The sequence below is a fragment of the Rana temporaria genome, chromosome 4 (assembly GCF_905171775.1).
Source record: "Rana temporaria chromosome 4, aRanTem1.1, whole genome shotgun sequence".
Taxonomy (NCBI): Eukaryota; Metazoa; Chordata; class Amphibia; order Anura; family Ranidae; genus Rana; species Rana temporaria.
Window position 1 is genome coordinate 282,390,050 of NC_053492.1, and position 17,491 is coordinate 282,407,540.

Genomic DNA, 17,491 nt, shown 5'->3' on the forward strand with positions numbered 1-17,491 from the left:
TGTGTGTTTTTGTAGAAATCCATCCCGTATCTTTGTATTATTGCCACAGATACTGTATCTGCACTCCTGATGCTGTTGTCTGCCTAAAGCTGGATACACACTATACAATTTTCTTTCGTTTTTTTCCTTTAGATTTACCAAAACCATATAAACTGAGGTCAAACCTAAACACTTTCAATTTGTATGCAATCAGGCAGGCCCTTGCACTAAAGGTAAACTAAAGGTAAATCTAAAGGAACTCGAACAACAAAAGTTGTATAGTGTGTATCCAACTTCAGTCTGCATGTACAGAGGATTGACATACGCACAAAGGGAGACATGTATCAATCCTGTCACAAGGCAAAGCAGCGAGACCCATAGTGAGACAGATTTATTACAAAGTTACAGCCTGAGTCATAAATTCCTCTGACTGCATTAAACCTGACCCTGATCACTACTTAAAGCAGAGTTTCACCCTCTTTAAACAAGTTGTTCCCATTTAATTGCTCATACCTTGGTGTTCACTGTTTTGATATTACCTTTTAGTTTAAAATTGTCGATACTTCTGGTGCACTCTGTCATGGTTATCCACATCATCAAGGATGTCCCATTGACCCCTGAGATATCGGTGTCATCAATCCTAGGAGTCAATGGGCATCCTCTGCTTCTGGCATTGCATTATGTGTGCCGCACAGTATCTTCAATGTGCTTGCGCGAGAACAGGAGGTGCATGCTGAGTATACAAGGAAGTATATTGGCCCACATACGCAATGGCCGCCCCCAGAAATTTGTGAGGAAAAGCTCCTCTTTGAAATTAGGCAAGTAAAAATTGCACACAAATATGAGACAGTAGCCAACGTATAAAAGGCACTTTGTAAATGTTTTTTTTTTTTTTCATTTTCAATCAGAGACTGTAGCTTCTATTTAAAGTGGTTGTAAACCCTTACATAAGCTCACTGAAGTGACTATCCTCAGATGATACACAGGCATGAAACAAATCTTCGTACATAAATTGAATCTGTTTATCTGCAGCCTTCTCTTCTATATAGTCTCCAAAAACACACAGATCAAAGGCTTTTTGCAGCTCCAGAGGGCAGGGCAGGAAACTAATGTCACACCCAGCACAGGATAAAGAGGAGAGCTCAGTGTAACCTGAGACCTGAGTGGATGGAATGGACACACCGCCCCTATACAGTCTCGAAGGAAAACATGCACAACTGAGGCTGTCATTCACCTTCTCTATGCTGGAGGTGGGTGGCTATCTCACGGGATTCTGTGGTATTGAGTTAAACTGTCATAAGTGACTCATGCAGATAGCAGAGGGAGGATAGATCAGAGAAGAACCACAATAAGTGCTCTGGATTGAGGCAAGTACATACTTTGGAGGGACGTGTTGTGTTCACTTTGCATTTCAGAGGTTTACAACCATTTTAATTATGTGTCTTTACAGATTGGAAATCTGTCATATTCTAAGTAATCTGTCTATTCATTTTGCAAACTGTTATATTTGACTACCCAAGAATAAAGACACACAGGTGTGAAAACCTGTCACAGAGACTTTGCTAAAGGAAATGCTGCTTAATTTGCAACAAATTTGCCTAACTGCTTAGCGACCACTCACCTTAGATTTACTGCAGCCAGATCACGTACCTGGTATGTGATCCGACAGTTCCGGGTCTGGGGTGCGTGTGGGGAATTTCTTATAGTACAAAGTAAAAAATATTGTATTTTTTTTTCAAAATGATCTGTCTTCTTTTGTATATAGCGCAAAAAACAAAAACCGCAGATATGATTAAATACCACCAAAATCATTTTTTTTTGGGGTACAGCGCCGCACGACCGCGTATTTGTCAGTTAATAATGCAGGGCTGTATCGCAAAAAATTACCTGGTCATGAAAGTGGATAAACCTTCCGGAGCTGAAGTGGTTATTAATTGTCCCCAAGGACCTCCTGTGGGCTTAGTACTACAAGTGCACATGATACCACATAATACCATTGATAATGTGCTTAATAAATTCTCCATTCTATATTCTCGAGCACCTTTTAAAAAGACTTGCTTGCCCTTATTTAGGCAAACTTCCGTGCTCAACTTACTGCTGGTGATTGCACTGTTAATGAATGTTGCTTATCATAGCAAAGCACACAGAGCCAACTAATATGGTTAAAGAGAAAAAAGGGCAACATAAGGGCATTAAACGACGACCCTGATATCCTTCATCTTCATAGAACAATAGGCTAATAATATAAAAAAAATCATATCTTTATTACAAATTGTTAAAAGCAGATAAATCCCGTCATAGGGACAACATATAGCCCAAAGTGTATAAAAACCATATGCAGTTGATAGTCGGACAGTAGAAATGGCCTACGCACTGCACAGTTAGAACCACATCTTCAGGGCTTTTAATCTCTTAACATCTGACTGAATAACTAGAAGTAATAAATATATCAAATAAATAAAAAATACAAATAAATCAACAAAAGCATATCAGTGTACATATACATATGTAGCTTATGAGGGGGGGGGATTGTTAATTATTTCCCCTTGTCCGTAAGGCGTACATTCTGGATATATCATTATACACAAACAACTGGCAATAAATCCTATAGGCAAAAAATGAGACTTTTGTCATTTGTAGCATGTGTGGGAATAGTGTGTTAGGGAGTATATGGTCTAAGTACATAAATTGAATCTGTGCTTGAATTATTGCTCTTGCTCTAATAATCGCAGCAATATCTCCAATATCTCACATATGTGGTTTAAACACCGTTTTCACATGCGAGCCGACTTACATATGCGTTTGTTTCTGCGGGCGAGCTCAGCAGGATGGGGCGCTTTAAAAAAAAAAATTGTTATTATTATTTTACTTTTTATTTTGATACTGTTCTTTACAAAAAAAACAATTGGGTCACTTTCTTTCCTATTACAGGGAATGTAAACATGACAGGACCTCTAAAATGTAAGATCTGGGGTCAAAAAGACCTCCGATTTAACATTTACACTAAAATGCAATAAAACTAAAAAATTAAATTGCAAAAAAAATAATTCCCCTTTAAGACCATTGGGCGGAAATGACTTTTGACATTCAGCCATCCAATGGTGTGGAGCAGAGTAGGGGCCAGCTTTCCCTCACTTGACATCCAGCCTGTGAGGGGAGAGGACACAATTGTGTCCGCTGCTACTGACGGCTCCGGTAAGTGGCGGAGTCCACCAATGAAAGTGAAAAAAGCGAATCCGCCACTAAGACCACTTTTATCTGAAAGCGGACCACCTGCTGGTGAAGGGGATACCAGGGTTATGGCAGCTGGCTGCTGCCATAACAACAGTACTCCCCTTCAAACAGCTGACGTTCAACTGCGGCAGGCAGTCCTCAGTACAGTTTTCATCTGAAAATACAATACAAATACATTACATTACTTTTGGATTTTTATCCTTTCGTATGAAAATTTTCATACTTTAGTAACCAATTTTTTCAATATGGAGACTAGCATCTAAAAAACGGACTATCATTCATCAGGTAATCTGTGTACTGGGCTTAAAGGATCACTAAAGGAAAAAAAATGTTTTGCTGAAATTACTGTTTACAGGGTATAGAGACATAATAGTTAACTGATTCCTTTTAAAAACGATTACAAATAGATAAAAATCAATCATATAATGTGCCTCTAGATGCAAAAACGAAAGTCAAACTAGTTTAGTCTTTGCAAGTTATTTCATGCCTCTGTGCTGGACAGTGCCATAGAGAGTCATGGCTAGGAAAACAAAACTAAAGTCTCCCATGACTTTTTTCATAAGGAGCCAGACAACCAGGAACCAGAACAGAGAAGTATTACAGCAACATCAAAGAAAAAACCAGCAATGAGGACATGAAACCAGGACTGCAGTAAGGTAAAGGAAGCTATTTAGCTAAAAAAAAAAAAATTCCTTTAGTGACCCTTTAAGACCCCTTTCACACTGTGGCAGTTTGCAGGCGCTATTGCGCTAAAAATAGCGCCTGCAAACCGACCTGAAACTGCGGCTGCTGTTTCTCCAGTGTGAAAGCCCGACGGCTTTCACACTGGAGCGGCGAGCTAGCAGGACATGAAAAAAAGTCCTGCTACCCACATCTTTGGAGCAGTTTTTAACCGTTTTTCGCTAGCGGCCGAATAGAGCAGCAAAATTAGTGGTAAAGCTTTACCGCTCCCATCCCAGTGTGAAAGGGGCCTAAGGGTTTGTTGCTGTGGTGGCTGACTTTAAAGAAGCTGTTGCTTTGCACTGCATGGGCAAGCTTAGGGTCACTTTAACACAAATCTGGGTCCAGATAGATAAATAATATATGCATTTTTTATTTTTGTTTAACGAATGTTTCATTTTATGTAAAAGCAAAAGTAAAAAAAAAAAAAAGTAGAAAAAAAAGGCATAACAATTCTTTTATGTCAATGACTTTGCCACAGGGTCATTTTTTAAAGGAACTCAGGAAATGTAAAAACACCTATTTCATCTCTTGTGAAGCCCTTACAGGGTTCCATAATACTTTTTCAGTTGGACGGTTAACTGAAATCTCTTTGTTGCTAAGTTACAACATGACAACTGCCACATAGGCTTGAAGCACAATTGCTGTTTTCATTTCATATTTCAAACATCAGCGAGGGAAGGAGTTCCTAGAGTGGGTTATGTGCAAACTAAAAAAAATATATACCGGTGTACATATATATATATATATATATATATATTGTAGTCTGTCAATAACATTAACACTATAGTTTTTGTTTTTCTGAGTCCACACTATAACATAGATTTACTGTCGTTCCATTATTTCTCCACTTGCAGTAATTGGATGACGACACTGTTAATTCTGCAGAGGACTGTAAAGTTTATATAAACAAAAAAGTAATACTTTGGACAGCGGCATTGCCACCCTGTGGAGAGGGTAATATTACATAGACTAGCTGATTTAGATGGACTTTAAATGACCAGCCTAACATGTTTCAAGCAGCTAGAGAAATGGTTCTTTTGGATTAAAGGTTTTCCATAAAAAGCTGACTAGAGGCAATTTTGCACACAATGCTTAAATGTGAAGCTAGCCTTAGAAACTAGTAAGATGCAATATATTACAGTTTTTCTTTGGGGTTTACATACACTTTAAGTAAGGCACAGACAAATTAATGGCTAGCTTTTTTTAAAATTGAAACATTTAAAGTGGTTGTAAACCCAATACATATACCCAGTAAAGTGACTAGCATTAGATGACACACAGAGATGAAAAAATCCTCCTACATAAGTTGTAGCTGTGTATCTGCAGCCATATCTACTGTAGATCATTCTGAAAACGTAAAGGGAAAAGGATTTATTCTTTGATCTAGGAGCAGGGGGCTGGGATCTAAAGTCTTCAGAGAGGCAAAAGCTCTGAGCCGTGATTGGAGGGAAGGGACACACCCATAATTTAGACAAAAAACAAGCAAAGCTGTGAATATGAGTCACAGGATGAGTACTGCAGCTCTCTCCCCGTCACCTTTTTAACTCTTGGTGTCTGGGAAAAAATTTCAGTAGTAATTTATACTGATAACAGAGAAATCAGGCAGCTGGGATTAATGACACTCAGTGCTTTGGAGAGAGGCACGTACACAGTATAGAAGGATGTGCTTTTTTCATATTTCATGTCTGAGGTTTACAACCACTTTAAACCACATAAAAGCTGAACATTACAAGCACTCCTGTCAGTGTCGAATAATCCCAATCCCTCTAACTGTCACTTTTGCCGGACAGCTTGGCCTGTTAAAGGAAGTGGAAAAATACCAGATCAATTGGCAAGACAGGTAAGAAAACCGTGTTAAGGGGGGGGGGTTGAGAAAAACAAATTTAGCTGTTTTAATGCTGTTCACAGACTGCACTGAATTTGTCATTTTTAATTTTGCTTTTAGATCTACTTTAACGCCCAACTCCAGGTACTACCCTTTTCACGCCGTAGACATAGCACTTCATAGACCTTGACATCATTCTTTAAAGCCTTCCTGTGATGATGCTGCAGAAGCTGTACTGGCATCACAGACCGTGCTTTATGAACAGAAAATTACAGATAAGTGGGTGAAGATGGGACACCAGCACTGGTGTCCGCTAAACATGGTAGCTGTACTATGACTAAGTGGAGGATTTTATATCATAACTTATGAATGGCTGTAGTTGAGCTTTAAGTATTGATTGTTCAGATTGAATATCAATGGTAGTTTCCTACATATTCGCAAAGTTTTTTTTATTTTATTTTTTATTACATACCTAACTTGCTTGCAACATATGTATGTAGAGAGCCAGAAAAAGTAAAGGATACTAGATAAGGTTTAGTACTACTTTATTTTTAAATCACTTAGAGGGATGTTTTATCTGCATTACGTATACAACTGTTTGTAAAGAGAAACAGTATGTCATTATTAATTACCTTGTGTATATCTTGCATTCAGGACCCCTCTATATTTTTGAGCTGATAGAGGAGTAGATTCTTAGGTGAGTAATATAAATTACTTTTATTTTATTTTTTTATTAGAAAGTACAGTTTTTCATCGATTTCATTTGTTTTTATATTTTTTTTAATCAAATGGCTTCTATACGTGTGCAGCTGCAATAATTACTGGTGCTCTACACAAACAAATAAACAGTTAGGCCCCTTTCACATTGAGGAGTTTTTCAGGCGGTACAGCGCTAAAAATAGCGCTGCTATCCCGCCTGAAAAACGTCTTCACTGCAGACTCAATGTGAAAGCCCGAGGGCTTTCACACTGAGGCGATGCGCTGGCGGGAGACAAAAAAATCTCCTGTCAGCAGCATCTTTGGAGCGGTGAGAGGAGCTGCATGTATACCGCTCCTTCCCATTGAAAACAATGGGAAACCGCAGCAATACCGCCCGCAATGCGCCTCTATAGAGGCGCATTGCAGGCGGTATTAACCCTTTATCGGCCGCTAGCGGGAGTTAATACCGCACCGCTAGCGGCTGATTCCCATGGCAATCCCGGCGGTATAGCGCCGCTATTTTTAGCGGCGTTATACCGCCAACGCGGCTCCCGCCCCAGTCTGAAAGGGGACTAAATTACACATTTTTACCCATTTTCACAAAAGGTACTTTTTATTTCCTTAGAACAATCAGTACACAAAAACATTTAGACCCCTTTCACACTGGGGCGTTTTTCAGGTGCCTTAGCGATAAAAAAAAAGCACCTGTAAAGCGCCTGAAAGAAGCTGCATCTGCAATCCCAATGTGAAAGCCCAAGTGCTTTCACACTAAAGCGTCTGAAAAACGCCCCAGTGTGAAAGGGTTCTGTGAGGGGGTTAACTTGTCAGCGGGTGTGCGTGACCCTCTGGATGGGTTCACCACACAAAGATTAGGCACAGCAGACAATGGTAGGTGGAAAAACAAAAAGGGTGCCGTTTTTTTGAGCCATATACAAAAAAAGCAACAAGAAGAAACCCTGGTCACTTGACCGCTCACTAAACACGTTGGTGTCCCTAACTAACACCTGGGTACAGCCTAGTGCTGCCCCAGTCCCTAACTCCCTGCTGTTTAGACTCTTAGGCCCCGTACACACGACCGAACAAGTCTGCTGAAACTGGTCCGCGGACCAGTTTCAGCAGACATGTTCGGTCGTGTGTAGGCCCGAGCGGACAGGATTCCAGCGTACATTTGCCCGCCGGGCCTTTTTCCAGTGGGCAAATATTTCTGAACTTGTTTTAAAACAGCCCGCTGGAATCCTGTCCGCTCGGACATGTTCGGTCTTCTGTACAGACCTACCGTACATGTCCGAGCGCCCGCCATCCCTCGCATGCATCGAATGACTTTTAAGCATGCGTAGAAGCATTGAACTGGCAGGGCCGCCATCGTCGCGGCGACGGCACGGCCACGCCCCGCGTATTGTTTACGCGCAGATTTCTGTATGATGGTGAGTACAGCCACCATACAGAAATCCCCGGGCAGACATGTACGGTGAAAACGGTCCGGCGGACCGGTTTCATCGTACATGTTTGCTCGTCTGTACACGGCCTTAGTGGTAGCCACACAGGCTTTGTCTCACCGCACAGAGATCACACTCCCCAGACTATCCACACAGATCTGGTTCCAGGTTGGAGCATCTCTCTTAGCATGCTGGGAGTTTTTTGTAGAGGACCTAATGAGCCCACCTAATTCAGCTGGGCTCATCAAGTCCTCCTAGCAGGACTCCCAGCACTCCCCCTAGAGGTATAAACTGGCATAAAGCCTGAACCTAGGACATATATATACTGCATCCTGGATGCAACCAGGGAATTCAACCTGCCTGCTCCCACATACCCCCCCTCTTGTTTCAACCTTGGGATTGGAACACCAGCATTTAGGCATGCATGCACCCACGACAATGCATCTACAGTCCTCATTTGGATGCCAGGGTGATGTTTCACAGTAAAGTTAAATTCCTGTAGGGCCAGAAACCATCTGTTTACCCTTCTGTTTGTCTCCTAGTTCTGGGCCATCCACTTTAAGGGTGCGTGATCTGTCACTAGGTCAAAGTGTCGACCTAGCAGGTAGTATCTAAGGGAGTCTAGAGCCCATTTCACCGCTAAACACTCCTTCTCAATGGTGGCATAATTTACCTCATGGGTCTTTAACTTTCTACTGAGATAAATGACTGGGTGTTCTTCCCTGTCCCAGACCTGGGACAATACTGCCCCTAACCCCACATCCGATGCATCCATTTGTACCACAAAGTCCCTGGATAAATCTGGCGAGTACAAGACCGGCTGGCTACATAAGTCTTTTTTTAAGGCCTGGAAGGCTGCTTCAGCCTCTGAGGTCCACTTAATCATGACCGAGTCTTTCCCTTTGTTCATGTTGGTTAAGGGCACAGCCTGAAAGGCTCGTACCTGCTTTTTGCTGTTAGGACGTGGTCAATTCTGTATGGCCTTGACTTTATTGACTTGGGGTTTTATCACTCTCCTCCCAATGGTGTACCCAAGATATTTGGCCTCTTCCTGTCCAATGGTACACTTCTTTGGGTTGGCCGTAAACCCAGCTTCCTGTATAGAGTCTAGGACTGCTTGCACTTTTGGCGGATGTGAGGCCCAATCTGGGCTATGGATAATTACATCATCCAGGTAAGCTGCAGCATATTTCTGATGGGGCCTCAGAATCTGGTCCATTTTCCGCTGGAAGGTTGCCGGGGGTATTCTGTAACCCAAACGACATTCTTTTATACTGGAACACTGCATCTGAGGTAACAAACATGGTTTTCTCCTTGGCTGATGTAGCCAGGGGAATTTGCCAATACCCTTTTGTGAGATCGAGAGTTGTCATTTACCGGGCTGTCCCCAGCTTTCAACAGATTGATGTGATAGATATGTTCGGGCTTTCGCCTTTCTGGTTGTCTGACCTTGTAATTCACTTCACTCACTTTTTCCAATATCTCGTAGGGGCCTTGCCATTTGGCGAGGAATTTGCTTTCAACTGTAGGGATAAGTACCAATACCCTATCCCCCCCAGGGAGAAGGTACGGGTCTTGGCCCCACGGTTATACACTCTCTGTTGTGCTAACTGTGCTTGGGCCAAATGTTCCCTTACAATTGGCATTACCTGTGCAATTCTATCTTGCATCAGGGCGACATGCTCAATCACACTCCTGTGGGGAGAACTCTCACTTTCCCAAGTTTCTCTAGCGATATCCAACAACGCTCTTGGGTGTCTCCTATAGAGCAACTCGAAGGGTGAGAAACCCATAGAAGATTGGGGTACCTCCCTAATGGCAAACATTAAATAGGGAATAAGACAGTCCCAATCCTTTCCATCTCTATCCACCACCTTTTTTAACATCTGTTTAAGGGTTTTGTTGAATCTTTCAATCAACCCATCTGTTTGGGGGTGATACACAGATATACGCAATTGTGTCACTTTGAATAACTTGCACAGCTCTTTCATAACCCGGGACATAAAGAGTGTACCTTGGTCCGTAAGCAGTTCTGTACAAATACCCACGCGGCTAAAAACAAGAGATAGCTCTTTGGCTATGGTTTTGGCCAAGGTATTTCGGAGAGGAATCGCCTCCGGATAACGGGTGGCATAGTCAAATATAGCCAAAATGTACTGATGCCCCCTAGCGGACTTCACTATCGGACCTACCAAATCCATTGCGATCCTCTCAAAGGGAACCTCAATGATGGGATGGCGTACTAGCGGGTTATGGAAATGTGGCATAGGTGCTGACTTCTGACACAGGGCAGGAGGAACAATAATTTTCTGCTTCCTTCATGACCCCAGGCTAATAGAATCTCTGCAATACTCTCTCTCAGGTTTTCTCTGTCCCCAGATGACCTCCAAAAATGTGCTCATGGGCCAACTCTAACACCAACTTACTGTAAGATTTGGGCACCACAAGTTGCTCAATGTTTTTTTCTGCACTTTGAGCCACCCAATAGAGAAGGTCCCTTTCCATGACGAAGTACGGGTAAGTGCAGGTCTTATCTGGGTTCACTAACTCGCCATCTATTTTTACTACGTTTTCCCGTGCCGTTATTAGGGTGAGGTCTTTTAACTGTTCTGTGGCAAAGTTTTCCCTGTGAGCCTTGAGATCAGAAAACTCCACAGAATGCATGTTTCCGTCTGAGGATGTTGGTTCCTCCCCAGTTTGAGTCTTCCCTGCCAATACCACTCTGAGGAATTCTGGTTATCACATTCCTGGTATATAGGGCCACCAGTGGGGGTCTCAGGATAATCCCATAGTTCCCAGAACTTTGGAAAATCCCTTCCCACAATGGCATCATGTGGTAAGTGAGACACTAACCCCACCTGATGAGAGAGGGTACCTTTGGAACAAAACACACTGTAGTCACAGGATACTCTCGGGTGTCCCCATGCACACAAATAATAGCTACCTTGTTATTCCCAAAGACCTCTGTAGTAACTAATTCAGCCTTTATCACTGTCACCAGGCTACAAACAGGTAGGAAGGCAGCCGCTCCAGGTGAGCACACTAGAACAATCAATGTCCACTCAGGAACCAATGGGTGCCGGCAATGCACGGGATATGCAAAGAAAGAGAGATATGGACAGCCGCACTATGACTAAGCATTGATATCCAATGCGAAACGCGTCAGTTGTTTTTCCCACTGTGTGCTGATACTTGTAGTGCATTTTTTCCTTTACCCAATAAAGGGCACGTCTTTTTAAGAAATTGGAGTGCGGGTGTCCATATCTCTCTTCCTTTGCACTGTCACCAGGCTACCTGAATCCAGCAACACAACAACATTTCTACCATTAATACACATTTTGCATAAACAGCGACTGACGTCTGTCCTTAGAAAGTCGCATTGCATAGGTTTATCCACAACCGGGCAATTTGCTGCAATACGTCCCTCTTGCCGGCAGCGGTATCAAACAATCCTCTTGAGCCCTTGACCTCCTGGGCTGTTCTCGCCAGACATTAAATAGAACTCCCACTCTCTCCACCCTCACCCCTTGGAATCAACTTACCCACCACTGGGGATGGTCTGGTCTTAGGGTGGAAAATCTGAGTCTCTGGAAGAGGCAGTCAGGTTCTCTGTAGCCAAGTACTTCTCTACAAGATCCACAAGCTTATCAGCCATTTCTGGGTCTCCATGGCTTACCCACTTTTGGGTGGGAGTAGGAAGAGCTCTCACGAAGTGTGAATCAGATGCGATCAGAACTGTGTGGACTGCACAAGTGAACCAAATGTATATAGGTGAAGAAAGTAAATAATTTATTAATGAAAATGTGAATAATATGAAACACAACCACCTCCAATAATACACAGTGCACAACAACCAATATTAGACAAGACCCAAAAATAACAATAATCAGACAAGTAAATATAGCCAAAGGGAATACCGGAATCGTAGTCTAGCAAGCCAGGGTCATAACGGGAGGTCAGCAAATGGGGGACAAGGGGCAATGTCATGGACGAAGCAGGCCACTAGATGGCGCTAGCAGCGCATCAGCACGCAATTGCGTCACTTCAGCGCGCACGTGAACGCGCAATCGCGGCACTTCAGTGCGCACGTGCAATCGCGGAAACAACGTGCGGGCACGTGCTGACGCCATTTTGGCGCAAGTTCAGGCTATTTAATGGGGCTCATCCTGCAGCCTCTTGCTGCTCGGTCTTCAGCGGTTCCCGTTACCCACCTGACACCTGTTACCCGATTAACTACAGTTCCTGTGAACCTGGCTTGTCTCTGATCACCCTGACCTCCGCCTGCCCTGACCTCTGGCTTGTCTGACCTTGTCTCTGCCTTCTCCTTTAAATGGATTGCTGCCCGCCTGTTGCTGATCCGGCCTGAACCACGACTTCGCTCTTGCTTCTCCTCTGTACCTGATCTGCCCGCCTGTGTCTGACCCGGCCTGCCTGACCCTGCTTGTACCAGCACTACAGTACACCTCCCTCCTGCTGTTGATCCCGGCTTCCTGCACCAAGCTCCAGCCGTCATCCTGCTGATCCCAGCTTCCTGCACCAAGCTCCAGCTACCTGTTATCTTGCTGCTCCTGGCATCACTGACATCTCCCTGGAGTCTACAGGAGTCCACCTCAGTTCCTGCACAGCGTTCCTGCCAGGCGCTTGTGCGACTCTGTACTCCCATGCTCCTGTCCACACTACCAGGGTTTCCGGAGTCAGAGGAGCAAGAGTAGCCGCTCCCTGCATGTCAGGCTCTATCACCAGGTACGTGACAGGAAGCGACCCATCACAACACATTCCACAATCTTTGGTGCGGACAAAGTCTCTGGCTGTAGCCACTTCCTGCTCAGGTGAATGAGATCATACATTTGAGATGTGGGGGGTTTTCCAAGCCGGAAAGTCCAGTTATGCACACGCTGAGCCCGGACAGCCAGGGTGACACCCAGCCATGCCAATATTTCAGTTTTTAGCATCACATAGTCTTTTGCTTGGTCAGGCTCTAGGTCATAATAAGTTTTCTGTGATTCCCCAGTTAACAGAGGGGCCACCAGTCCAGCAGTCAGTCAGCAGTCCTTTCAAATGTGGTCAAGAACACCTCTGGATCGTCCTCTCCAGTAATTTTTGTCAGTAAACCACTCACCCCAAATGAGGGGGTATTAGTGGACCCACTTGCTTCACTGGTCTGCAGACATTGCTGCATTATTGTCTCCATTTGTTGTTGTAGTCTCTGCTCTTGCTTCTGCAATAGGTCTATGAATCGGCCTCAGATTGCTGCTGGGCTTGAAGCTGAGCTTCCAGACTCTGTTGGCAAGCTGTCTGCTGGGATGCGTGGCTCTTTTGCAAAGCTGCATTTGTCTGCTGCTGATTGGCATTTGGCAGAGCCAGCTGTTTCAGTATCTCTTCCATGCTGGCCTTTTAAAAAAACTGCCCGCATTCTCCACTAACTGTGAGGGGGGATTAACTCGTCAGCGGGTGTGTGTGACCCCCTGGATGGGTTCACAACACAAAGATTAGGCACAGTAGACAATGGGGTAGGTGGAAAAACAAAAAGGGTGCGGTTTTATATAAGCCATATACAAAGAAAAATATAACAGAAAACAGAAAATAAACCCTGGTCACTTGACCGCACACTAAACACGTTGGTGTCCCTAACACCTGGGTACAGCCTAGTGCTGCCCCAGTCCCTAACTCCCTGCTGTTTAGTCGCTTATGCCCCGTACACACCATCACTTTATGTGATGAAAAAAAATGTCATTTTCTGTGAAGTAAAAAATTAAGTTTTTGAAACTTCAATTTTCAAAGACGAAGTTGCCTACACACCATCGTTTTTCTCACAATGTTCTAGCAAAGCGAGGTTACGTTCTCCACGTTTTTCCATTGAAGCTCGCTTCATAAGTAGCTTCTGGGCATGCGCGGGTGAAAAAACGTTGTTTTAAACGACGTTTTTTGCTACACACGGTCAATTTCTGTGAAGTAAAAAATGACGTTTTGAAAAACGACACATAAAATTTAACTACTTAACCCCCGGACCATATTGCTGCCCAAAGACCAGAGGACTTTTTGCGATTCGGGACTGCGCCGCTTTAACTGACAATTGCGCGGTCGTGCGACGTGGCTCCCAAACAAAATTGGCGTCCTTTTTTTCCCACAAATAGAGCTTTCTTTTGGTGGTATTTGATCACCTCTGCGTTTTTTATTTTTTGCGCTATAAACAAAAATAGAGCGATAATTTAAAAAAAAAATAATATTTTTTACTTTTTGCTGTAATAAATATCCCCCAAAAATATATAAAAAAACATTTTTTTTCCTCAGTTTAGGCCGATACGTATTCGTCTACATATTTTTCGTAAAAAAAAACGCAATAAGCGTTTATTGATTGGTTTGCGCAAAAGTTATAGCGTTTACAAAATAGGGGGTATTTTTATGATATTTTAATTAATATATTTTTTTTACTAGTAATGGCGGCGATCAGCGATTTTTTTCGGTACTGTGACATTATGGCGGACACTTTGGACACTTTTGACACATTTTTGGGACCATTGGCATTTTTATAGCGATCCGTGCTATAAAAATGCATTGGATTACTATAAAAATGCCACTGGCAGTGAAGGGGTTAACACTAGGGGGCGGGGAAGGGGTTAAGTATGCCTGGGTGTGTTCTTACTGTGGGGGGGGGGTGGCCTCACTAGGGGAAACACCGATCTTCTGTTCATACATTGTATGAACAGAAAATCAGCATTTCCCCCGCTGACAGGAACGAGAGCTGTGTGTTTACACACACAGCTCCCGTTCCCCGCTCTGTAACGAGCGATCGCGTGTGCCCGGCGGCGATCGCGCCCGTCGGGCACACGCACGGGAGTCGGGGGCGAGCGCGCGCGCCTCCGGCGGCGCGCACGCGCCCCCTAGTGGCGGCTCAAAGAGCCGCCGTATAGCTACGGGCTCTCGCCCAGGAGAGCCGACCTGCCGCCGTATAATGACGGTGCGCGGTCGGCTAGTGGTTAAGCATGCTTCAATTTTTTTTTGTCGTTTTTTACAAGACATGTAAATGTAAAGCGCCTGAAAAAAGCCTCCCCTGCAATCCCAGTGTGAAAGCCGGAGTCCTGGAAGCAGCTTCTTTGCAGCACTTTAGGAAAGGTGAATACACCGCTCCTAAAGCGCCCCTGCCCATTGAAATCAATAGGCAGCGCCGCCGAACGCTGGTGCGTTTAAGCCTTTTTCAGCCGCTAGTGGGGGTTAAAAGCGCTCTGCTAGTGGCCAAAAAGCACTGCAAAAACAACGGTAAATCTCTGCTAAAAATAGCGGCGCTTTACCGCCAACACCCGGGCGCTGTGAGTGTAAAAGCAATCTTAATGACCAGGCCATTTTTTGCCATATGGCACTGCGTCGCTTTAACTGACAATTCTGCGATCATGCGACAGTGAACCAAAAACAAAGTTGACGACCTTTTTGTCCCACAAATAGAGCTTTCTTTTGGTAGTATTTTATCACCTCTGCAGTCTTTATTTTTGGGCTATAAACAAAAAAATTACAGCCAATTTTGAAAAAAACTTTACAAAAATTAACTTTTTACTATAATAAATATAAAAAATGTTATATAAAAAAAGAATTTCTTCATCAGTTTAGGCCAATATGTATTGTTCTACATATTTTTGGTAAAAAAAAAAACGCAATAAGTGTGTATTTATTGGTTTGCGCAAAAGTTATAGCATCTACAAAATAGGGGATAGATTTATGGCATTTTTATTATAATTTTTTTTTACTAGTAATGGCGGTGATCAGTGATTTTTAGCGAGACTGTGACATTGCAGTGGACAGCTCGGACACTTTTGACACTTTTTTGGGACCAGTGACTCGCTGTTCTAATCACTAGGAACAGACGATTACTCTCTACTTTCTAGTCAGAATGGGCATCTGTTTGTTTACATTGACAGATCCATGTTCTGGCTCTTTGTGGAGCTATCGGGGCCGCCGGCCACACGCACCAGCTCCCTCGCTGACCTGCTATAGTGTATAGTTTATAACGATGGGCGCTGGTGGGCAAGTGGTTAATGTTAGAATCTCCTACTCCATCCCCACCATCATGATTATAAGATTGTGTGTTTCAGATGCAGTACTAGTTCTCTGGTATGTTATGGAATTTGAGGTCCAGCCATAAAACACACCTTATAATTAGGGTGACCACGTGTCCCGTATTGCCTGGGACAGTCCCTCATTTTGTAGGTCTGTCTCAAGCACCTTCATTTCAGGACAATTCATTGTTCCGGAATGAAACTGACACTGACACAGATGCCCCCCCCCCACAGGCCAAATGAATGCCCCCAAAAATGGCTGCCACATCACCGCTTTACTCACTGACAGTACTTGTCCTGGCCGGGAGTGTCTGGAGGAGCACAGTTTCCGCCCCCTGCTTGTGATTGGAGAAATCATAAATCCTGCCTCTTGTGTCCAATCACTGTGCTGTGACTCCTTGCAGCACAAGATAATTTTTGGGAAGGGGGGTGTCCCTGAATGGTAGTTTGGAAATGTGGTCACCCTACTTATAATAATGCATTTATTTTTTTAATACCACAATCAGCTAAAAAAAGTGCCTTATGACCACTAGATGCAGCTGTCAATCATAGTGAATACACTCATTGGACACATCATGGGGATTTTTGTGACAGCTGTGTGAAAGCTTTCACTAAGTAAATGTGATAAACAGAACACTTAAGCCCTGTACACACAGACCGTATTCATCAGTCAAACTGATCTTGTGTGGGCCCCATCGGTTTGTTTTCCATCAGTTAAAAAAAAATAGAATGTTTTAAATTTTCCTATGGATAAAAAAAGATAGAAAAAAACGATCGTCTGTATGGAACTCCATCAGTCAAAAATCCACGCATGCTCAGGACCAAGTCGACGCATGCTCGGAAGCATTGAACTTAATTTTTCTCAGCACGTCGTAGTGTTTTACGTCACCGCGTTTGGACACAGTCGGATTTTTGACCGATGGTGTGTAGGCAAGACTGATGAAAGTCAGCTTCATCGGATATCCGATGAAAAAATCCATCGGATTAGATTCCATCAGATATACGATCGTGTGTACAGGGCTTTAGGCCTTTTTCACACAGGTGCACTAAAGCGTACACCTATGCAAGGGCTATGTTTCCCAGTACAGAGATGTACAAATTCATTTTAATTAAGAACACAGTAAGGTTTATTTACTAAAGCTGAAAAGTGCAAAATCCGGCTCACTTCTGCATAGAAACCAATTAGCTTCTAACCTCGACTTGTTCAATTAAAAGAAATGTATGGGTTTGTTTGTCTTTTTGATTCATACTTACTTACCTATGTAAACAAGGCAGATTGTCGTTCCTACAGGGAAGAAGATAGAGATCTTGTGTTCCTACTAAGCAGTCAAAGGAACCCTTCCCCCAAGGTTAGCAAGCACCACATAGGCATACATTTAACCCTTTGATTGCCCCTGATGTTAACCCCTTCCCTGTCAGTGTCATTAGTACAGTAACAGCGCATATTTTTAACACTAATCACTGTAATAATGTCACTGGTTCCCTAAAAAGTGTCAAGTGTCAGTTAGGTGTCTGATTTGTCCGCCGCAATATCGCAGTCCGGCAGA

The 17,491-nt window shown here is 43.4% G+C and overlaps 1 protein-coding gene across 3 annotated transcripts in view; it reads left to right on the plus strand.

The window, feature by feature from the left end:
* NKAIN2 (sodium/potassium transporting ATPase interacting 2) overlaps positions 1–17,491 on the plus strand; it is a 1,108,432-nt gene that overhangs the window by 1,084,547 nt on the left and 6,394 nt on the right. The window contains exons 7-9 of one of the 3 annotated variants that reach the window (XR_005748699.1): positions 5,727–5,776; positions 5,882–5,905; positions 6,416–6,458. The exons of 1 other annotated variant lie outside the window; for it this stretch is intronic. Coding sequence is in view for 1 of the 2 variants with exons in the window: in XM_040350350.1 (XP_040206284.1) it covers positions 6,416–6,434 (19 nt within the window). In the remaining variant the exon portion in view is untranslated. The remainder of the gene's footprint in view (positions 1–5,726; positions 5,777–5,881; positions 5,906–6,415; positions 6,459–17,491) is intronic. One more of the 3 variants, XM_040350350.1, reaches the window with a different exon arrangement.